The sequence below is a fragment of the Oncorhynchus nerka genome, linkage group LG12 (genome assembly GCF_034236695.1).
Source record: "Oncorhynchus nerka isolate Pitt River linkage group LG12, Oner_Uvic_2.0, whole genome shotgun sequence".
NCBI lineage: Eukaryota > Metazoa > Chordata > Actinopteri > Salmoniformes > Salmonidae > Oncorhynchus > Oncorhynchus nerka.
In genome coordinates this window covers 56958444-56982358 of record NC_088407.1, presented here as the reverse complement: position 1 = coordinate 56982358, position 23915 = coordinate 56958444, and the positions used below count along the sequence as shown (strand labels likewise).

General features: G+C 42.1%; 1 protein-coding gene across 1 annotated transcript; it reads right to left on the bottom strand.

Moving 5' to 3' along the window:
- Positions 1–327: 327 nt before the first annotated feature.
- LOC115138416 (serine/arginine repetitive matrix protein 1-like) lies at positions 328–23083 on the bottom strand. The gene is given in 17 exon segments (XM_029675243.2): positions 328–1287; positions 1517–1702; positions 1964–2150; positions 3671–3838; positions 3840–4133; positions 4256–4336; positions 4466–4607; positions 4803–4871; positions 4991–5071; positions 14172–14416; positions 14547–14861; positions 14986–15225; positions 15322–15407; positions 17360–17530; positions 20613–20735; positions 21202–21291; positions 22960–23083. Coding segments are annotated over 17 exon segments (2610 nt in total). The 5' UTR covers positions 22981–23083; the 3' UTR covers positions 328–1176.
- Positions 23084–23915: the final 832 nt, after the last annotated feature.

Genomic DNA, 23915 nt, shown 5'->3' with positions numbered 1-23915 from the left:
CCTGTCGGAAGAGCGAATGAAAATGGTAGGAGGGACATTCCATCGATCTGTGGACATCCCAGCTGGTTTCAGATTTTGCATCCTAAGCAACAAAAAAAAATAGACTAGCGTGTCAGTGGGAATGAGGGCTATCGCGCAATGCAAGCCATTTTGATCTACGGTGTCCACAGATCAATTTAAGCGAAAATGTCAGTGAGAACTTGTACCAGACCCACGTAGGTCTGAAAAAAGAAATCTTAGATATAAAGTCCCATGTTAAGTGGCCAACCCCGTTTTCTGAGAGGCCTTAACCATGAATTTAGAATATACAACATAATCACTTTAGAGTTTAAATATAAAAAAAATCTTTTAATTCTGAAAGGATGACAAGAGCAGGAGTTTTTAAATACAAGTCAAATAGCAGTCCCACAAAAATGAATAGCTCAAAGCAAGAGTGGACCAGTGTGAATTCAAAGTATGACTGCATATCAACCCATGTGGGAAATCAAACCCCGGCTCTCTGGTGAGGTCAGAATCCTCATGAAAAATCCAGTTCTTTTTAAACTTGTGTAGACTTTTTCTAAGACAGAATTTTATGGAAGGCCAAACACCTCTATTAGATAACAAAAAGGGGAAAAAGACTGCTTGGATTCATTCCCCATTTTAGAGAGCAAACAGCATAGCAATACCATACAATGCCTGCTGACAAAAGGGAAAAGTGACAGCTTTGATCTGTGTATTTGCTTGTTTACAGTCCATTTCATGCACATCAGAGCAGAGACACGCTAGCTGCACATGCAATCCTAAATTCCCAAAGTCAAATCTTTTGAATGTCGTAGTATGAGAAACTTGTACAATGCAAGCATCATAATGAAACCGTTCCCATCCCTGATCTTATCTTGAAAATTAAGGGGTCCAACAAAGATAGTTTTACAAATTGGATATAAGCAATAACACACTTTGGGTAAAATATTAGAAAATAATATTAAATTGGGAGATCGTGACATATCAAGCTCTTGATAAAAAATATATTTCAATAGATTACCAAACCCGTAAAAAGAAAACAAAAACTAAAGAATAAACAATTTGTACATTCTAAAGCTGAACAAGGTTAACGAAAAATTCTAAACAAAGGGAATGGAAAATCAGGAAAGGAGAAAAAGGGAGGAGAAAGAGGGAGGGGAGTGACCGGGCTTCTCAGGACAGTGGAGGGGACAGCTTTCCAGCTTTCCTCATGGAACGCAGTGCCTTCTCTCTCAGGTGCTTCTCCAGGTCGTCCAGACATTCTTCTACTTCACTGTCTGATTCCTTAAGGAAAGGTAGCATTAATTATATCATATTTCGGTTACGTTGCAAGGTAGGTGGTATGATGCTGCAGCATGCTTCATCATAGTAATAGAATAAAGGAATACATTAGCTGATGGTGCACAAGTCAACTTCTACAACCTTGTCTGACTTTGTTCATCTTGAATGAAATGCTTAGATGATGTGTGAAGCATGCTAAAACCCCTCAGTAAATCAGAAGAGTAGACTTCACCTTTTTTGGGTTGGAGGCTGCGTCGCCCTCCATCCCCTGGTTCTCCTGGTCATCCCCAGCAGCAACCGGCACATCACACTTCTCCTTCTTGTGTTTCTTGTGCTTCTTATGCTTCTTCTCCTTCTTGTGTTTCTTTTCCTTCTTCTTCTTCTTGTTTTTCTTTCCTCCAGGCTCAGTGTCAGAATTCTGAGAAAGGGATTACAAAGCAATACCACGAGTGAGTAAGTATTTCGTTGGCATTTAGTGAGAAGGGCCAAGCAGAGGGCATGATGACCTTCATTGGTTAAACCTCTTCAATCTTGCAAAAAGTTATGGTATTGGTGCCCAGAAACACACACCAGCTTTTACTCACAGGTGAACTCCCCTCTATCTAGTCACTTAGTTGAGTCAAACAAAATGTTTAATCTCACATCGTACTATTAACAAATAGCAGCTTTAAAAACTCACCTTGTTTGGAGAAGGGCTGCCAGAGCCGCTGCTGGCCTTTTTAGCCGGGGGTGCAGGTGGGGATCCACTGGCTGAGTGGCCTGGAGAAGGGGAGCCTGAAGCTGGCCGTTTCAGGGCTCCTGGTTTAGGGGAACCAGACGGTGACCTTGATGACACTCTCCTCATCGGCTGGGGGCTCTGAGAGCCTCTGATAAGGAGAAACCGGAGAGAAAAGGTGTGATATATCTGGAACGTACACTGAATGTACAAACATTAGGAACACCTGCTCTTTCCATGACAAACTGACCAGGTGAAAGCTATGATCCCTTTTTGACCAGTGTAGATGAACCAGTTTTTGAACCAGTGTAGATGAAGGGGAGGAGACAAGTTACCTTCTTATGGTTGGGGGGGGCAGTATTGAGTAGCTTGGATGAATAAGGTGCCCAGAGTAAACTACCTGCTCCTCAGTCCCAGTTGCTAATATATGCATATTACTATTTATATTGGACAGAACACAGACGTTTCTTAACTGTTTGAATGATGTTTGTGAGTATAACAGAACTCATATGGCAGGCAAAAACCAGAGAAATAATCCAACCAGGAAGTGGGAAATCTGAGGTTGGTCGATTTTTTAACTCAGCCCCTATTGAAGTTACAGTGGGATATTGGTCATGTTGCACTTCCTAAGGCTTCCACTAGATGTCAACCGTCTTTAGAAACTTGTTTGAGGCTTCTACTATGAAGGGGGGCGGAATGAGAGGGGAATGAGTCAGAGGTCTGCCAGCAGTCAACCGCTGGTCACGCGCATTTCACATGAGATATCTCCCGTTCCTTTGCTTTCTGAAGACAAAGGAATTCTCCGGTTGGAATATTATTGAAGATTTGTTAAAAACATCCTAAAGATTAATTCCATACATCGTTTGACAAGTTTCTACGGTCTGTAACGGAACTTGACATTTCGTCTGCAACTAGTGAATGCGCTTCGTGAGTTTAGATTTGTTTACCAAACGCGCTAACAAAAGTAGCTATTTGGACATAAATGGACATTATCGAACAAATCAAACATTTGTGGAACTGGGATTCCTGGAAGTGCATTCTGATGAAGATCAAAGGTAAGTGAACATGTAATGTTATTTCTGACTTCTGTTGACTCCAACATGGCAGATATCTGTATGTGTTTGTCTGAGCGCCATACTCAGATTATTGCATGGTTTGCTTTTTCCGTAAAGCTTTTTTGAAATCTGACACAGCGGTTGCATTAAAGCATTTTTAAGCCTTAAGACATTTGAGACATGAATTGTGTATGTGTGCCATTCAGAGGGTAACTGGGCAAGAAAAACGACTTAAATGCCTTTGAACGGAGTATGGTGGGTGTGAGGCGCACCGGTTGAGTGTGTCAAGAACTTCAACGCTGCTGGGTTTTTCATGCTCAACAGTTTCACGTGTGTATCAAGAATGGTCCATGAACCAAAGCACATCCAGCCAACTTGACAACTATGGAAAAGCATTGGAGTCAACATGGGCCAGTATCCCTGTGGAATGCTTTCGACACCTTGTGGAGTCCATGGCCTAACGAATTGAGGATGTTGAGGACAAAAGGGGGTGCAGCTCAATGTTAGAAATGTGTTCCTCATGTTTTGTACACTCAACATACATCTAATAGTGGTGGGAGTTATTGATGTGCAGCAGAAGCTATTGCGTTAATAAGGCCAATTAGAGGCTGCTTACCTCTGGTTCTTGCGGGGCTCTGGTGTCCGGGACACCCTGCGGATTGCCCTGTTGCCGTGTGAGGGGGACACCTGGCGCCTCTGTCCAGGTGGAGAGGTGTCAAAGCGCCCCTGAGGACTGGTTCGGCCACGGTTGGCAGGGGAAGGGGACAGGCGGTTACTGTGAGCAAGGGGGTGAGCGAGTGTCCCGGCCTGGTCGGTTGGATGGGAGCATGGGGCTTCTCCTGTGTCTGGGGGGAGAGGTGGATGAGGGAGGTGTGCGTCTCTTTTGGGGAGGGGGACTCCTGCGCTTAGGGGACCTGGAGGGACGGCGCTTGGGCACCGGGGATAGGCGTTTGGGAGAGGGAGACCCTGACAGCCTTCTTTTCTGTGGGCCCAAAGGAGTGGGGCTGTATCGCCGCTGGATGGGTGGAGAGTACCGTCTGGGGGAGGGGGAGCGTCTGCGAGGTGGTGGAGAGGGAGACCTGGGGAAACAGAGAGGACATACGAGACAAGTTATTTTTTGAATCTCAGGTGTGGTGCACTGAATTCTGGAGAATTCTCAGTAATGAGGGAACCTAAAACAAGAAGGCGTCAAGTGTTTTACCTGCGCCTAGGAGGAGGAGAGGGAGATCTGCGACGCCTTGGGGGAGATCTGCGTCCTCCGGGGGATGGAGAGCGTCTTTTTCTGTAGAGGGAAAACAAAGACTTACATGAGGAATGCATGTGGGACAGACAGTGTGTGTGTCTTGTTGGTATGGGAAAAACGTCCAAAATCTATAATCATGACTGCATTAGAGAACTGTCCGTAGCTAACCTGGGGGAGCCGTCCCGGTGTCGTCTCCTGGGGGAGGAGGGAGAGTGACTGCGTCGCCGCCTGACATCCCCGTTCCTCGCCACTGGCCCCCTGCCCGGCCTCTTGGACCCCTCACCTTCTGAGGATGATGATGATCCAGCCTCTGTTACCAATCCGAAAGAAAACAGCACACGTCATTTCCCAGTAGCAACATGTGGATGTTTCAAAGGGGGGGGGGGGGACCCCACCTAGGTGGGGCTTAGGACCCACAAGATGAGGGTGCAAGACGAGACGGACACAGAGTGGGTTAGAAAAAAAAGATGGGGTGAGGTGGGGAACAAAATAAAACGCTTGTAACCTGAAGACGTTTCCCGATTCTGCCTGCGATACTGACGTCGCTGCTGCACAGAATCGGCTGTAGCCCCCTCTGAAATGCAAAGCAGTGAGTCCCCATTCAGAGCTATAGAAAACCGCTAAAAACACAACCATCCACCCACAGTGCATCACACCAGACCGAGACAGACAGGCACTAGAAGGCAAACACACCTGACTCTGATGCCTCAGACTGCCTGGGTTTCGGAACAGGGGACGGTGAATCGTTCCTCGTTCCTGGTTTCTTCTTTGACCCTGAAAATCAAAACTGTTTTAGTTGCCAGAGTCTTTCCGGCAAGAACACTCATTCACAAATACAAATGCTTGTATAACACTAGTAGGAGTGACATCATGCTTGAAGAGGATGCTTGCTGCAGCCTGAAAAGAGGTTTATGATTCAGCAGTTTCCATTAGCCAAGGCCTGCCAGTAAGGCCTCACAAAGTGTCCCACTTCTGTAACCAGGCCTGCCTAGGAATAGTTATCCAGGGATTTGAGATTAAGTAATGTTAACAGTTTCCAGGTCACTGATTGTATAGACATAAACCCTTCCTCTAAAAGAGCATCCAGGAATGGTTGTGTATCACACTCCCACTGACTGATCATGTGACAAGACGGTCACTATGAGGTGAGGGAGTCCCATGTTTGAAAGGTGAGGAAGTTGGATAAGGCTGAATTCATTACAGACCATTGTTGATACAGTCCCAAAATGTTTTGCATGTCTGCAGTCAAGTTAAAGATACTCAAAAACAAAGCAAAAAAGTCAAACTGTCATGTCATCATAATGCAAAATGCCAATATCTTGAAAACTTGACATGCACAACACTGGGACTGTATCAACAGTGGACTAATGAAAAAAAAACACCAAAAGATAGAATATCCACCCGGAAACTGTACTATGTAGAAATCTCACCGCCATTTCCTGGTTGCTAAAATTTGAATAGTTAGCCTAATTTCAGGTTGTGTGACAAAACAAGCACGTATAGTGTAGAGAATTATTGAACCATCTAAACTGCTGTAAAATATATTTTCCATATACAAAAATCATTTTCAGCCGGTGTACAAAACTGAACGTAAAAGACTTGACATAGAATTGGCACACATAGAACATATATACCGCTTCTTAGACTTGCTTTCAATGAGAATGCCAAGTTCTTTTTACTTAAGTAATTTTTGGGGGTACCTGTAGTAGAGGTCGGCCGATTAAATCGGCACGGCCGATTAATTAGGGCCGATTTCAAGTGTTCGTAACAATCGGAAATAGGTATTTTTGGGCGCCATTTTTTTTTTTACACCTTTATTTAACTAGGCGAGTCAGTTAAGAACACATTCTTATTTTCAATGACGGCCTAGGAACGAACGGTGGGTTAACTGCCTCGGTCAGGGGCAGAATGACAGATTTTCACCTTATCAGCTCGGGGGTTCCAATCTTGCAACCTTACAGTTAACTAGTCCAACGCAATAACGACCTGCCTCTCTCGTTACACTCCACAAGGAGACTGCCTGTTACGCAAATGCAATAAGCCAAGGTAAGTTGCTAGCTAGCATTAAACGTATCTTATAAAAAACAATCATAATCACTAGTTAACTACACATGGTTGATGATATTACTAGATATTATCTAGCATGTCCTGTGTTGCATACAATCTGACTGAGCATACAAGTCTCTAAGTATCTGACTGAGCGGTGGTAGGCAGAAGCAGGCGCGTAAACATTCAGTCAAACAGCACTTTCGTGTGTTTTGCCAGCAGCTCTTCGTTGTGCGTCAAGCATTGCGCTCTTTATGACTTCAAACCTATCAACTCCCAAGATGAGGCTGGTGTGACCGAAGTGAAATGGCTGGCTAGTTAGCATGCGCTAATAGCGTTTCAAACTTCACTCGCTCTGAGCCTTGGGGTGGTTGTTTCCCTAGCTCTGCATGGGTAACGCTGCTTCGATGTGGTGGCTGTTGTCGTTGTGTTGCTGGTTCGAACCCAGGGAGGAGCGAGGAGAGGGACGGAGCCTATACTGTTACACTGGCAATACTAAAGTGCCTATAAGAACATCCAATAGTCAAAGGTTAACGAAATACAAATGGTATAGAGGTAAATAGTCCTATAATAACTTCAACCTAAAACTTGTTACCTGGGAATATTGAAGACTCATGTTAAAAGGAACCACCAGCTTTCATATGTTCTCATGTTCTGAGCAAGGAACTGAAACGTTAGCTTTCTTACATAGCCCATATTGCACTTATACTTTCTTCTCCAACACTGTTTTTGCATTATTTAAACCAAACATGTTTCATTATCTACTTGCGGCTAAATTGATTTTATCGATGTATTATATTAAGTTAAAATAAGTGTTAATTCAGTATTGTCGTAATTGTCATTATTACAAATACCCCCCCGGCTTTTTTGGCCCTCCAATAATCGGTATCGGCGTTGAAAAATCATAATCGGTCGACCTCTAATCTGTACTTTATTTATATTTTTATAACTTTTACTTCACCACAATCCTAAATAAAATAATTTCCCTGACAGCCAAAAGTACTCATTACATATTGAATGCTTATTAGCAAGACAGGAAAATGTTACAATTCACACACTTAAAGAAAACACATGGTCATCCCTACTGACTCTGATCTGGTGGACTCACTAAACAAATACATCTCCTGTAAATAATGTCTGAGTGTTGGAGTGTGCCCTTGGCAATCTGTACATTTTAAAATGTAAAAAAAAAAAAAAAAAAGGTTAAAAAATTATTTATACTTTTGATACTTAAGTACATTTAAAACCAAATACTTTTAGACTTAATCAAGTAGTATTTTACTGGGTGACTTTTACTCGAGTCATTTTCTATTAAGGTATCTTTACTCAAGTATGACAAATACTCACATTTCTATGTGAATTTGGTCTGGTCACCCAAAAGTTACATACTGCAGCTTTAATACACATGCGGGCAAGGATCAAAGAGAAGGGGGCATATAGTGCCTTCCGAAGGTATTCAAAAAAAACTCTACTTTTTCCAAATGTTGTGCTGCAGACTATTTAAAATGGATTAAAATGTAGATGTCACTGATCTATAGACAACCCATAATGTCAAGTATTCAATCCCTTTGTTATGGCAAGCCTACCGATCATGAGTAAAAATGTGCTTAACAAATCGCATAATAAAGTTACATGGACTCATTACATGTTCAATAATGGGTTAACATTATTTTTGAATGACTGCTCAATCGCTCTATCCTACATATCCAATTATCTTTAAGGTCCCTCAATCAAGTAGTGGATTTCAAGCACAGATTCAAACAAAGACCAGGGAGGTTTTTCAATGCCTTGCAAAGGGCACCGAGTGGTAGATGTGTAAAAATAAAAATGCAGAAACTGAATATCCCTTTGAGCATGGTGAAGTTATTAATTTGGCTTTGGGTGAGTCATTACAAAAAACCACAGGTGTCCTTCCTAACTCATTTGCCGGAGAGGAAGGAAACTGCTCAGGGATTTCACCATGTGGCCAAGGGTGATTTTAAAACAATTACAGTTTAATGGCTGTGATCTGAGGATGGATGAACAACATTGTAGTTACTCCACAAAACTAACCTAAAATGACAAAGTGAAAAGGAGAAAGCCTGTACAGAATAGAAATATTCCAAAACATGCATCCTGTTCGCAACAAGGCGCTTAACTTCTTGGTGACAGGGTAGCTTGGATGAATAAGGTGCCCAGAGTAAACTGCCTGCTACTCTGTCCCAGATGCTAATATATGCATATTAGTAGTAGTATTGGATAGAAAACACTGAAGTTTCTAAAACTGTTTGAATGATGTCTGAGTTTAACAGAACTCATATGGCAGGTGAAAACCTGAGACAATGTTGTTTGAGGCTTCTATTGTGGAAGGGGGTCAAATAAGTGCTGTTTCAACAAATGGACTAGGCTATGGCCAAATCACTTGTTAACTGTGCGGTCATGCGGGCACGCCGTGCCTTTTCCCCCTGTAATGAATATTCTATTGTCCGGTTGGAATATTATTGACGATTGATTATAAAAAAGACCAAGGATTGACTGTAAACATCATTTGACATGTTTCTACAAATTGTAATGGAACTTGACTTTGTCTGGATTTTGCGCTCGCGCATTGTGCCTTTGGAATAGTGAACTAAACGTAGGTATTTGGACATAAATATGGACGTAATTGAACAAAACAAACATTTCTTGTGGAAGTGGGAGTCCATTACGACGAAGATCAGCAAAGGTAAGTGAAGATTTATAATGCCATTTATGACTTTTGTTGACTCCACAACTTGGCAGGTATCTGTATGGCTTGCTTTTGTGGCTGAACGCTGTTCTCAGATTATTGAACAGTAACAGTTTTGCCGTAAAGCTTTTTTGAAATCTGACAAAGCGATTGCATTAACCTTGTGACTATGGGGCAGTATTTTCATTTTTGGAAAAATAATGTTCCCATAGTAAACGGGATATTTTGTCAGGACAAGATGCTAGAATATGCATATAATTGACAGCTTAGGATATAAAACACTAAAGTTTCCAAAACTGTAAAAATATTGTCTGTGAGTATAACAGAACTGATATTGCAGGCGAAAGCCCGAGAAAAAAACAACCCGGAAGTGACTCATCTTTTGAAAGCTCTGCGTTCCAATGCGTCCCTATTGAGCAGTGAATGGGCTATCCACCAGATTACTTTTTCTCCGTATTCCCCAAGGTGTCTACAGCATTGTGACGTAGTTTTACGCATTTATGTTGAAGAATACCCGTAAGCAGCTACATTGCGCAACTGGTCACCTGACCGCAACTGGTCACCTGACCCAGAGTGATTCTCGCGTAAAATACAGAGGTAGCCATTATTCCAATCGGTCCTACTGAAAAACCAATTGTCCCGGTGGATATATTATCGAATAGATATTTGAAAAACACCTTGAGGATTGATTATAAACAACTCTTGCCATGTTTGTCGATATTATGGAGCTAATTTGGAATATTTTTCGGCGTTTTTGTGACTGCAATTTCTCAGCCAAACGTGAAGAACAAACGGAGCTATTTCACCTACAAAAATAATATTTTTGGAAAAAAGGAACATTGGCATTCTAACTGGGAGTCTCGTGAGTGAAAACATCCGAGGCTCATCGAAGGTAAACAATTTAATTTGATTGCTTTTCTGATTTCCGTGACCAAGTTACCTGCTGCTGGCTGGACAAAATGCTATGCTAGGCTATCGATAAACTTACAAATGCTTGTCTAGCTTTGGCTGTAAAGCATATTTTGAAAATCTGAGATGACAGGGTGATTAAAAAGCTAAGCTGTGTCTCAGTATATTTCACTTGTGATTTTCACGAATAGGAATATTTTCTAGGAATATTTATGTCCGTTGCGTTATGCTAATTAGTGTCAGTCGATGATTATGCTCCCGGACCCGGGATGGGGAGTTAGAAGTTAAGAACAAGTTCATCTTTAATTCTATGGAAAACATGATTCTTTCATCAAAGTTTATGAGTAGTATTTCTGTTATTTGATGTGTCTCTCTGCAATTTCTCCGGATGTTTTGGAGGCATTTCTGAACATGGCGCAAATGTAAACTGAGGTTTTTGGATATAAATATAAACTTAATCGAACAAAACATACATGTATTGTGTAACATTGAGTCCTGGGAGTGTAGTCTGATGAAGATCGTCAAAGGTTAGTGATTCATTTGATCTATATTTCTGCTTTTTGTGACACCTCTCTTTGGAAAATGGCTGAATGCTTTGTGACTAGTTGCTTTCGCCGAAAAGCCTTTTTGAAATCAGACACTGGTTGGATTAACAAGAAGTGCATCTTTAAAATGGTGTAAAATACTTGTATGGTTGAGGAATTTTAATTATGCGATTTCTGTTTTGAATTTGGCGCCCTGCAATTTCACTGGCTGTTGGCGAGGTGGGATGCTAGCGTCCCGAACGATCCCAGAGAGGTTAAGTAACACTGCAAAAAATGTGGCAAAGAAATTAACTTTTTGTCCTTATTACAAAACATTATGTTTGGGGCAAATCTAACACATTACGGAGTACCACTTCATATTTTAAAGCATGGTGGTGGCTGCATTGTTAGGGTATTCTTATTAAATCAGCAATAACTATTTTTAAGCATTTCAGAAACAGAATACAGCTATACGCCGAGGCAAAATCCTTGAGGAAAAACAGTTTGTCTGCTTTCCAACAGACACTGCGAGACAAATCCACCTTTCAGCAGAACAATAACCTAAAACACATGCCCAAATAGCCACTGGAGTCAAATATCAAGACGACATTGAATGTTCCTGAGCGGCAAAGTTACAGTTCGGACTTAAAAATCAGCTTGAAAATCTATGGCAAGACTTTAAAACGGCTGTCTAGAATGATAATCAACTTGACAGAGCTTGAAAAATGTACAAAATACTGCAAATAGTGTACAAAGTTCTGAGACAACCAAAAAGACCCACTGCTTTAATCATTGCCAAAGGTGTTTATACAAAGTATGGACTCAGGGGTGTGATATGTATTATAATTTAATAAAAACATGTTTTCACTTTGTCATTATGGGTTATTGTGTCTAGATAGGTGAAAAACATTTAAATCTATTTAGAATTCAGGCTATAACAAAATGTGGAATAAGTCAAGGGGTATGAATACTTCCTGGAGGCACCGTAACGACATTTACGACAAAAAAAAAAAACGCAACAATTTCATAGACTTCAAGTAAGTTCATAAGGAAATCCGTCTAAATAAACACGTCCCTTTTTCAGGACCCCATCTTTCAAAGATAATAAATCCAAACAACTTCACAGATCTTCAATGTAAAGGGTTTATACACTGTTTCCCATGCTTGTTCAATGAACCATAAACAATTCATGGTCGCAGTGGCAGACCACGTGTAACAACACTTGCACAGGATCGGTACATTCGAACATCACACCTGCAGGACAGGTATAGGATGGCAACCACTGCCGGAGTTACATCAGGAACGCACAATCCCTCCATCAGTGCTCAGACTGTCCGCAATAGGCTGAGCGAGGCTGGACTGAGGGCTCGTAGGCCTGTTGTAAGGCAGGTCCTCACCAGACCAGCAACAACGTCGCCTATGGTCACAAACCCACCGTTGCTGGACCAGACAGGACTGGCACAAAGAGCTCTTCACAGACGAGTTGCGGTTTTGTCTCACCAGGGGTGATGGTCAGATTTGCGTTTATGGTCAAAGGAATGAGCGCTACACCGAGGCTTGTACACTGGAGCGGGATTGATTTGCAGGTGGAGGGTCCGTCGTGGTGTGTCACAGCATCATCAGACTGAGCTTGTTGTCATTGCAGGCAATCTCAACACTGTGCGTTACAGGGAAGACATCCTCCTCCCTCATGTGGTACCCTTCCTGCAGGCTCATCCTGACATGACCCTCCAGCATGACAATGCCACCAGCCATACTGCTTGTTCTGTGATTTCCCGCAAGACAGGAATGTCATTGTTCTGCCATGTCCAGCGAAGAGCCCGGATCTCTATCCCATTGAGCACATCTGGGACCTGTTGGATCGGAGGGTGAGGGCTAGGGCCATACCCCCCAGAAATGTCCTAGAACTTGCAGGTGCCTTGGTGGAAGAGTGGGGTAACATCTCACAGCAAGAACTAGCAAATCTGGTGCAGTCCATGAGGAGGAGATGCACTGCAGTACTTAATGCAGCTGGTGGCCAGACCAGATACTGACTGTTACTTTTGATTTTGACCCCCCCCCCCTTTGTTCAGGGACACATTATTCAATTTCTGTTCGTCACATGTCTGTGGAACTTGTTCAGTTTATGTCTCAGTTGTTGAATCTTGTTGTGGTCATACAAATATTTACACATGTTAAGTTGAAAATAAACACATTTGACAGTGAGAGGACGTTTCTTTTTTTGCTGAGTTTAAATTCATTAGGCCCTAATCTATGGATTTCACATGACTGGGAATACATCTATGCATCGGTTGGTCAGATACCTTAAAAGAAAGGCCCCTAGATCAGAAAAACAGTCCGTATCTGGTGTGACCACCATTTGCTTTACGCAGTGCAACATCTCCTTCGCATAGAGTAGATCATGCTGTTAATTGTGTCCAGTTAAATGCTGTTCCACTGCTCTTCAATGGCTGTGCCAAGTTGCTGGTTATTGGCGGGAACTGGAACATGCTGTCGTATACGTCGATCCAGAGCATCCCAACGGGTGACATGTCTGGTGAGTATACAGGCCATGGAAGAACTGGGACATGAATATAATAATATATTCCATTTAGCAGACGCATTTATCCATAACACCTTAAAGTCATGCATGCATAGATTTTACATATGGGTGGTCCCAGGAATTGTGTACAGACCCTTGCGATATGGGGCCGTGCATTATTTTGCTGAAACATGAGGTGATGTCGGCGGATTAATTGCATGACAATGGGCCTCAGGATCTCGTCACGGTATCTGTGCATTCAAATTGCCATTGATAAAGAGCAATTATTTTCTTTACCCGTAGCTTATGCCTGCCCATACCATAACCCCACCATGGGGCTTTCTGTTCACAACGTTGACATCAGCAAACCACTCACATATGGCAAACAGTGTGTATGGCTTTGCCTCTGTCCTTGTACAGGTGAAACCAGGATTCATCCATGAAGGGCAAACTTCTCTAGAGTGCCAGTGGCCATCGAAGGTGAGCATTTGCCCACTAAAGTCAGTTACGACGCTGAACTGCAGTCAGTTCAAGACCATGGTGAGGACGGCGATTATGCAGATGAGCTTCCGTGAGACGTTTTCTGACAGTTTGTGCAGAAATTCTATGGTTGTGCAAAGCCATAGTTTCAACAGCTGTCTGGTCTCAGACAATCCCGCAGGTGAAGGTCCTGGGCTGGCGTGGTTACACGTGGTCTGCAGTTGTGTGGACGGTTGGACGTACTGCCAAATTCTGTAAAACGACATTGGAGGCGGCTTATGGTAGAGAAATTAACATTAAATTCTGTAGCAACAACTCCGGTGGAGATTTTGTCATTCAGCATACCAATTTGCAGGCTCCCTCTAAACTTGAGACATCTGTGGCATTGTGTAATGTGACAAACCTGCACATTTTAGAATGGCCTTTTGTGTAATGACCGTGCTGTATAATCATCTTCCTGATATGCCACAGCTGTCAGTTGGATGGATTATCTTGGCAAAGGAGAAATGCTCAGAAACAGGGATGTAAACTAATTTGTACACAACATTTTAAATAAGCTTTTTGTGCATATGGAAACATTTTTGGATCTTTTATTTCAGCCCATGAAACATGGGACTAACACTTCACATGTTGCAATTATACATTTGTTTATTATGGAATGGAATAAAGTAAGTAGAGCTAACATACCTGCTGATCTGGATGGGGAGGCTGAGGCCCGGCCCTTTCTGGCCCGCGGGGAGGCAGAGCGTTGTGTCTTCCCAGAGGGGCTGCCATTGGGGGCTCTTCTCCTGGAGGGGCTGAGGGAGGGATCAGCTGCATGGCCGCGGGGCTGTTTTCTGGGTGGTGTGGTTGACGTTCTCTTCATTGCCTTCTTATGAGGTGAGTGAGACGTGGAGCTGCTCCCAGAGGATGATGGGGAGCGAGAGCGCCGTCTATGGGATACAAACAGAACAAATCAACCACAACTGCTGTTTGGTAAGGTAGCTAGTTAATTCCGAAAGGCTGTTAATGACAGCTTCAGTGACAGGCACTTCTGATACAGTTCTATGGCCCTCCACTCACCTGCGGACAGGGGAGCGACTGCGCCTGTGTCTGGGGCCTGGGGGGCCACGTCTGGGGGGGCTCCTACGCCGAGGGGACAACCGTCTCCTGGGGCTCGGCCTCCGCCGGGGGGAGTAAGACCTGGAGCGTGATCTGGGTCGTCTGCGGGAGCGGGAATGGGAGCGAGAGCGGTGGTGGGGCCTGTCTCTCCTGCTGTCCTTCTCCCTTTCCCTGGGCTTGGGCCTCTCCTTTTTAGGAGCCTTATCTGGGGAGGGTTCTTTGACCTCAGTCACAGAGTCAGGTACCACAACCACAGTGTCCGGCTTTACCACATCACTGGAAAATTAAAACATACTACAAATTAGATTACATTTTGAAGTCAAGAATGGAATCAACAATCCGGACAAATCCCATCCCTGCATATTTCCAGATACAGTCAGTGCCTAAACCTTTCCCTTACCTGGTGGAGGAGGCCTCCTGAATGACTGGCTCAGGTATGGTGCTCTCTGAGGTGTCTGGCTCAGGCTGGGGCTCCTCAGTGCTCTGGGGCAGGGTAACACTGACAAGGGTGACAGCTGGGGCTGGTGGTGGAGGGGAGCTGCTGGGACTTGGCTTACGCCTCGGTGAACGGGAGTGACTGCGCTTCCTCTCCCTCTTCACTGGAGATCGTCGCCGTGGAGACTGTGACCTTGACTTCCTCCTGTACCACAACAACATAAAAGCCAATGCCATATGAACTCTTTTACATTTTGATTGAGGTCGACTTCCAAGTGCTTTTATTTACTGCGATTCTCACCGTCTGGGGCTCTCCCTTTCTCTGTTTTCCTTTTCCTTCTTCTCATCATCAATCTTCTTCAGAGAAGCGAGCTTCTCTTGCTCAATCTGCAACAGACAACAGCATGCGAGGTCAAAGCAGTAAAACACTAAAAATTAGGGCTGCACGATTAAATCGAAATCAATTCAAAATTGCAATCTCTCGCATGAAGCTGAGATTCTCTGATAAAACAAAAACTAGACTATGATGCCTCCTCCAATGAGATGCGCTAGACTACGTTCACACGCAGAGGATGCTGACCAATCACAAGCTTGCGCTCACTCTCACACATGCTGGTCAATCTTTAAGTGTCCCCTTAAAACAGGTTAGCTGCAGGTGAGGAGAGAAAGTGCTTCCCCTCCAAAATGTGTTGGAAACACGAGTGCTGCTAGTGCTAACGAAAAGAAAACAGCCACCCGTAGACCAGGGTTTTCGTTAGGAAAATTTGGCGGCCGGCAAGATTTTAACTTACCGGACATCCATATGCTTTAACCTTGTGACTAGGGGGCAGTATTTTCATTTTTGGAAAAATAACGTTCCCGTAGTAAACGGGATATTTTGTCAGGACAAGATGCTAGAATATGTATATAATTGACAGCTTAGGATAGAAAACACTAAAGTTTCCAAAACTGTAAAAATATTGTCCGTGAGTATAACAGAACTGATATTGCAGGCGAAAGCCTGAGGAAAAAAACAACCCGGAAGTGACTCATCTTTTGAAAGCTCTGCATTCCAATGCGTCCCTATTGAGCAGTGAATGGGCTATCCACCAGATTACTTTTTCTCCGTATTCCCCAAGGTGTCTACAGCATTGTGACGTAGTTTTACGCATTTATGTTGACAAATACCGTAAGCAACTACATTACGCAACTGGTCACCTGACCCAGAGTGATTATTGCGTAAAATACAGAGGTAGCCATTATTCCAATCGGTCATACTGAAAAACCAATTGTCCCGGTGGATATATTATCGAATAGATATTTGAAAAACACCTTGATTGATTATAAACAACGCTTGCCATGTTTCTGTCGATATTATGGAGCTAATTTGGAATATTTTTTCAGCGTTTTTGTGACTGCAATTTCCAGGCGATTTCTCAGCCAAACGTGAAGAACAAACGGAGCTATTTCGCCTACAAAAACAATATTTTTGGAAAAAAGGAACATTGGCTGTCTAACTGGGAGTCTCGTGAGTGAAAACATCCGAAGCTCATCAAAGGTAAACAATTTAATTTGATTGCTTTTCTGATTTCCGTGACCAAGTTACCTGCTGCTAGCTGGACAAAATGCTAAGCACCGTGGGTGGATGCCCTAGTGCATTGTGTGCTTAAGAAGAAAGCTCTTTGTTTCTGGCCATTTTGAGCCTGTAATCGAACCCACAAATGCTGATGCCCCAGATAATAAACTAGTCTAAAGGACAGTTTCATTGCTTCTTTAATCAGAACAGCAGTTTTCAGCTGTGCTAACATGATTGCAAAGGGGGTTTCAAATGATCAATTAGCCTTTTAAAATGATAAACTTGGATTAGCTAACATAGCGTGCCATTGGAACACACGAGTGATGTTGCTGATAATGGGCCTCTGTACGCCTATGTAGATATTCCATTCAAAATCACCCGTTTCCAGCCACAATAGTCATCTATAACATTAACAATGTCTACACTGTATTTCTGATCAATTTTATGTTCCTTTAAAATTGACCAAAAATGTGCTTTCTTTCAAAAACAAGGACATTTCTAAGTGACCCCAAACTTTTGAACAGTAGTGTTGGTGTAATGATCCTATCAACCATGTTGGAAAATATTTGTTTCATTTAGTTTTGTGTTTAGTTAGCACCGTATGTATTCATTCATATGATCTCATTTTAGAAGTGATGTTCTCTACCCCGTTTTAACCATGAATTAAGTATAACCAGTGTTAGAAAATGTTAATATCGTGCAAAAATTATCACGTGTCTAAATCGTTCAGCCCTAATACAAATACACATGCCTGACAAGGTTGTGATTGTGTCTGGTTGCTTACCTGTCTCTGTTTGATCTCCTCTTTCTTCTGCTCTAGGAAGGCGGAGGGGATACCGGCGATGTTGTCCTGAGCGCTGAGCAGCAGAGGCCACAGGTCCCTCATGAACTCTCGGGCATTCTTCCCATTCAGGAAGCCAGTCAGGTTGATCTGCATCATCTTACTGTCCGGGTGCTGCAACACACACACACCAAGGGAGAGAGAAAGACAACACACCAATTTAACACGGAGGGAGAACTCACAAGAGTGAAAGGAGGGGGAGGGGGGGTCTCGCTCAGGCGACTGCCCCCCCCCTTTGTTTCCTCACTAAGCTACACCTGCTGCTAAATAATAGCAGCCATCCTCATAACAAAACAATAGCTACAGTATGACCCCTGTGCCCCAACACAGACTGCTTCATGGCAACAAACTTTCTTCTGTTGACTTGAGGCTGTGATAAAATTGTGCAATTCAAAATGTTTATCGCCACCCCACTAGTTAGGTAATTGAAACCTGAAACTGAGAATATCTGAGGGGAGACTAAACTAGGACATCATCCATGTATAAGCACCCCCACTGCATGCATTAAGGCAGTTTCCTTAAAATATTCTGAAAAATAAATCCCCCACCCATCACTAACATTTTCATCAATTATGATGAAAATAACTATCAGATATCTTTCCCTGCCAGTCTTCCCACTAGTTACCCTGCCCTGTTGTTCTCAGTCTCCCCAGTCTACTCTTTGAGAGATTAACAGATATCCACAAAACAGAGTGCATCAAAACCCAACACTGCGAGTACAGTCCCGGTGTCCTCAGCGTGTCCCGCAGGATCAGTGGGTATGGAGCGCCCGAGTCTCCTGCAGAAAGAGACGCTCCCTTGGCTTGCTTCCGACTCCCTAGTGCTTGAGACTCAACCACCTTGAGTTTATTGTTATATCATTTATCTAAATTGCAAGAGACGAACAAGCAATAATGAGTGCACAAGACATTTGAGGGGTTTTATTTCAACATGTAGGTCAAGAATTAAAGTTAGATACCCCTTTACCTCACTAACAATGACGATTAAGGACTTTTCTTACCATTACTGTGCTGTTAACCTCTCTAGGCTAGGGGACGGTATTGTCACGTCCGGATGAAAAGCATGCCCAAAGTAAACGTCCTGTTACTCAGGCCCAGAAGCTAGGATATGCATATTATTAGTATATTTAGATAGAAACTTCAGAGTGTTTTCTACAACTGTTTGAATGATGTCTGAGTATAACAGAACTTAATTGGCAGGTGAAGCTCCAAGGACAAACCATCCAGATTTATTTTTTATGTCACGCTTTTTCAATGTGTTTTCTATGTGGATTTGGATTTCTAAGGCATTTGCTTGCAGTTCCTATCGCTTCCACTGGGTGTCAACAGCCGTTAGAAATTGGGTGATGTTTTTCCTTTGAGAATTTAAGAAATAGGGCTGTTGGGAACGAGGGTCGAGTCTAGTGTACTGATGTGGTTGGGGCACACAACCTGAAAGCTCGCTCCACATTGTTTTCATTCGATATTGAACACAGTTTATCCCGCCTTAAATTTTATTGATTATTTACGTTAAAAAAATACCTAAAGTTGTATTAGGAAAGTTGTTTGAAATGTTTGGACAAATATTACAGGTAACTTATTAGATATTTTGTAGTCATGTTGCGAGAGTTGGAACTGGTGTTTTTCTGGATCAAACGCACCAAATAAATGGACATTTTGGAGATATAACGACGGAATTAATCGAACATATTGGAGTGCCAACAGAAGAAGCTCTTCAAAGGTAAGGCATGGATAAGAGCGTCTGCTAAATGACTTAAATGTAAATGTTATTTCTGAGTTGTGTGTCGCGCCTGGCGGCATGAAATACGATTGTCTGTGTTTGATGGGGCCCTGTCCTCAGATAATAGCATGGTTTGCTTTCGCCGTAAAGTCTTTTTGAAATCTGACACCGTGGCTGGATTAAAAAGTTACGCTTTATTTTGACATATTGCATGTATACTTTCAAGAATGTTAAATATTTACAATTCTGTAGTTTGAATTTGGCGCCCTGCACTTTCCCTGGATGTTGGTCAGGTGGGACGGTAGCGTCCCATCTAGCCTAGAGAGGTTAAAGCATTTAGCTTAAAAAACCCACCCCTCAAAAGATAACAGCACAGAAAATAAATCAAGCCGGTAAGAGGTAGCTGAACGTTATTTTCCCTCCCAGTATTAGGCTAGGTTCACTAAAACAGATAGTAAGAGAACTTACAGGAGTCCAGCAACACCTTTGTATGAATATAAAGCATCCTAGGGTTGTTGGGAGTCATTTGTTCATTAAAAAAAACAGTTGTTTATCAATACCCTTGAACATTTCCTCTGGGGTTTCATCCAGTTAATTATATGTAATTTCCCATTGAAGTCATGTTTTATTGGCCAAATGCTAGTTAAGCTGGGGGAGAAAAATGTGGTAGAATGCACAAGTATAATTTTAACCATGCGATTAGATTTGCCAACTTGAGGGCAATTTCAAGGAGGAGCAAATGACAATGTAACAATGTGGAAACAACTTTGGACATCTAGTGCACTGATTTATTTATGCAGAACAGGGTCCATGTGCATTGTAGTATTCAAAAATCACTTAGTGGGCTAAGTAATAATGTTTAAAGCACAGTTTTGCCACAGCCCAGATTGAAGATACTACGGATGTAATTGTAATATAAACTAATTAAATGAGGATCAATAGTCTAAAGTTCAACTGTATTCTCAGCCAATTTTTTTCACCATCCAAAGATAGGCTAGAGGAGATAAAGAAAAACTAGCGGTGCGATTCAAAAGTATATGGAGAAAATGGCATTGTCCAAGTGTTTCTATCACTAGCATGTTGATCCCTGAACATAACTCACCTCAAACCACACACTGCATCAGGGAGAGTTGGGCTCAGTGACACTTTGGGCTCAGCAGAGAGCTAATAAGGTGTTGGTGCTATACTTCTGATGCAAGGTATAACATCCATATTGGTTCAGGCCTTTTGAATCATAAATCACATCATCATTAGAAAACTGTGGCACAAAGGCACTGTCACATATCACAGCAAAAACTTTGGGTCATTCAAATTATGTATATTGGACACCGGTGGTCGCTCTTTCCCCCATCTGCATTTATATTGTGTCTTATCAATACACTTGATTAAATCAACCTCTCTTTGCCTTGTATTAAGTTAACAAATAACATCTGATGTACATACAAGAACAGGAAGGAATTGGAGTCAATAGTATTACCTTTTCTTCCAGCTGGTTAAATATAAATTCTATGACGACGTCATCCTCGAACCCCAGGATCTCTGTCACTCGCTGAGTGATCCAAGGTTTGACGACCTCCAGGTTCACCTTGGTCATATCCACCTAGGGGAGGAAGAATCAGGAAGACGTTCAAACACATTCCTAACTTCAACCCATTGCACACTTGAAGGGATATGTAGAGATTTTGCCAATGAGCCCCTTTATCTACTTCTCCAGTCAGATGAACTTGTGGATTCCATTTTTATGTCTCAGAGTCTAGTATGAAGTAAGTTTGAGGTAGTGTCGTGAGCCAATGCTAACTAGTAATAGTGCAATGACTGGAAGGCCATGGGTATCTGTTAGCATGGATACCCATAGACTTCCAGTCATTGCGCCAGTGCTATTTAGCAACTTCCTTCAAACTGCATGCAGACTTAAAAATAGCATCCACCAGTTCATCTGACTCTGGGGAAGTAGGTAAAGGGCATCCCTTTAAACCAAATTAGGCAATATATTAGTTATGGCTATTACCATATTTACTTGTGGTGGCATTTCAATTCAATGACGTGCTTTGATGTGTTATTTATACCTTCTTTTCCAGACATTCTGCAAATTTCAGTTGCTTTAGAAGTTTCTTCTGCTTGTTGCTGAAGCGATTGTCCTGTTCTGCACTTGTGCCCTGTAAGAAACAAAAACATCTGTATCAACTATTACAATAAATGTTTGTTCTTGTCCATGCCGCAGACACTTCGCTGAGGAACGCTAAACTCCGTTTTCTTATATCGAGGCAGAGTAGTCGCGCGATTTTCTAGCAACAACATTGCGCTACATGTACATGCACAGGAATAATTCTATATCAAACTGATTATGGCAGTAGGCAGATTATGCAAGTCATGTAAACATACCTTGCTCATCGTAAACTGGCGTACGGTCAAAATTGAAGTAAGCAAACACCAATTTAAACAGCTGGTTTTCTGAGCAATCTCAAATTATTAGGACATGTAAACACCTTAAAATCAGCGCTCCAGCAGTGTATTTGATCTGCGCACGTGCACAGCACAAGTTGTGCAAGCCTGCCTCTTTAGCACAAGTTTAGGGAGTTCAGAACAATGGATGACTCTTATAAAGTTTGTATGTGGAGACTATTTCTATGTCCAAACTCAATCATATATACTTCCCAAAAAACAACCTGGTCACTGTGGTATAACGTTTATTTTGAGTGGCAATTTTCTGCATTTAACAGTGTGCCATCAGGTAGCTTGATTTCAGATGTGTTCATGTAAAGAGGATTGTCAGGGAATCAGTTCTTCTTGTAAAGTATGGTAACGTTTAAAAAAATATTATATTAATCTGACTATCCACAATAATCGCATTATTGTGTGCATGTAACGTTAACCGTACTCATTGAGTCACCATCGGTCAGTAGGCTTTCCTGTACCTGTTTGTCCTGTACAACTGCGGTCCATAAGCCGGGTGCTGAAATTCATACTTTTAATATAAACTTTTATTTAATACAACGGACTTTTTACTAATTTGTGTTAAATTACTGAAAAGACGGTAATTGTATTTTATTAATGTTTTATTAAAAAAGTATGACTTTCACCATCGCGCGGAAGGACAGCAGTTGTACTGGACAAACATTTACAGGTAAACGTTTTCAGAATTGACATGCTTACAATTATCTACTGACGGTGACTCGATGTTTTTCGCAGTAACGTTAAAATCGCGCCACCAGCAACACTCAATTCCGCCTCGATGTAAGAGAACGTCAGCTAATGTTAGCTACGTCACAACAGTTAAACATAACGTTAGATAGCCGACTTTAGAAACATGTGACACATATACAAGTAAATTATGTAGAAATTAAGTCCCTAATATGATCACTTATTATGGAGAATAAACGTCAGTTTGTTGCTAGAGTGTTAGAGTTAATCTCGATGTACGATAAGGCCCGAGTACGAGTACTGTAACATACTCAGCCCGACTAACGTTACAGTAGTATGGCTAGAATTATACAAACCCATTTTGCAACCAAGTCTTATACTAGGTAACACATTGTAGTTATCACCCTTAACTACATCAGTAATAACAATCATTTGAAAATGGGAACACACAACATATGCACAATTTATCGGCTAGCTTCAATCCAACATATTTATAGCTAAGCTAGTTTGCTAACAGTTAGCTGGATAACTTGCAGCCGCCATCTTTACATTAGCTCCTCATTGCAACGGAATGGCGCACGAGCTCGTCCGTCTACAACGGCACATACTTACAAATACAAACGAATATATTATACATTTGGAACACAATTTAACGAGTAATAGTATAACTTTAAATATCTTACGCGGAAGAAACCCGCGTCCATGTTATACGTTGAGAAAGATGTAAAAGTGGGTGTTGGTGGAGTCTGGAGAAAGACGTGCTCACAGCGCTGTCCACGACCTGCTAACAAAACCCCAAGATACAGCGCGCGACAGGGCTCCTCCTTCTCAGCAGAACGGAAGCAGCGATGACGAGAACAACAGGTTCTTCTACACTTTTTCTGAAAGACGCTAGTCAGATTCCCATAACGATTAATGTGATTAGAATCCTTTTCCAACGCATCTGGTCTGCATCACAGTGCTAGAGGCGTCACTACAGACCCGGGTTCGATCCCCGGCTATATCACAACCGGCCGTGATTTCAGTCTAGAGGCTTAAAATGTTAACCCTCTTATTAAAAACCCAGAGAAGAAGCTTAATCAATGGCTACAGAGGGACTTTTCTTTAAAAGGAAGAGTCCTAATAACAAAGGCTGAGGGTATCTGTAGGCTAGCATATGCAGCTCTATCTTTATATCTTGACGATAAAATAAGCAAAGAGATAGACCAGATGCTTTTCAACTTTCTGTGGGGAAACCGTACCCATTACATTAGGAAAACTGTTGTAATGAACACTTATGAGAATGGTAGGGTGAATTTTCTGGACTTTACTATCTTATATAATACCTTTAAGATCAATTGGATAAAACAATTCCTAAGAAGACACACTTCTATGTGGAACTTTATTCCTCATCATGTCTTCTCTACTTTTGGTGGCCTTTACTTCATGTTGATTTGCAGTTATAATATTGACAAAGTTCCAGTGAAACTCTTGTTTTTCATCAGAAGGTTTTTTTTGTCATGGTCCTTAATTTCTAAGCATAATCTTTCTCCACACAGATATTATATATGGAATAAACGGGATATATTGTGTAAAAATAATTATTTGTTTTTAGAATTTTGTTTCCGAAATAATATCCTATTGGTGAGCCAACTTATAA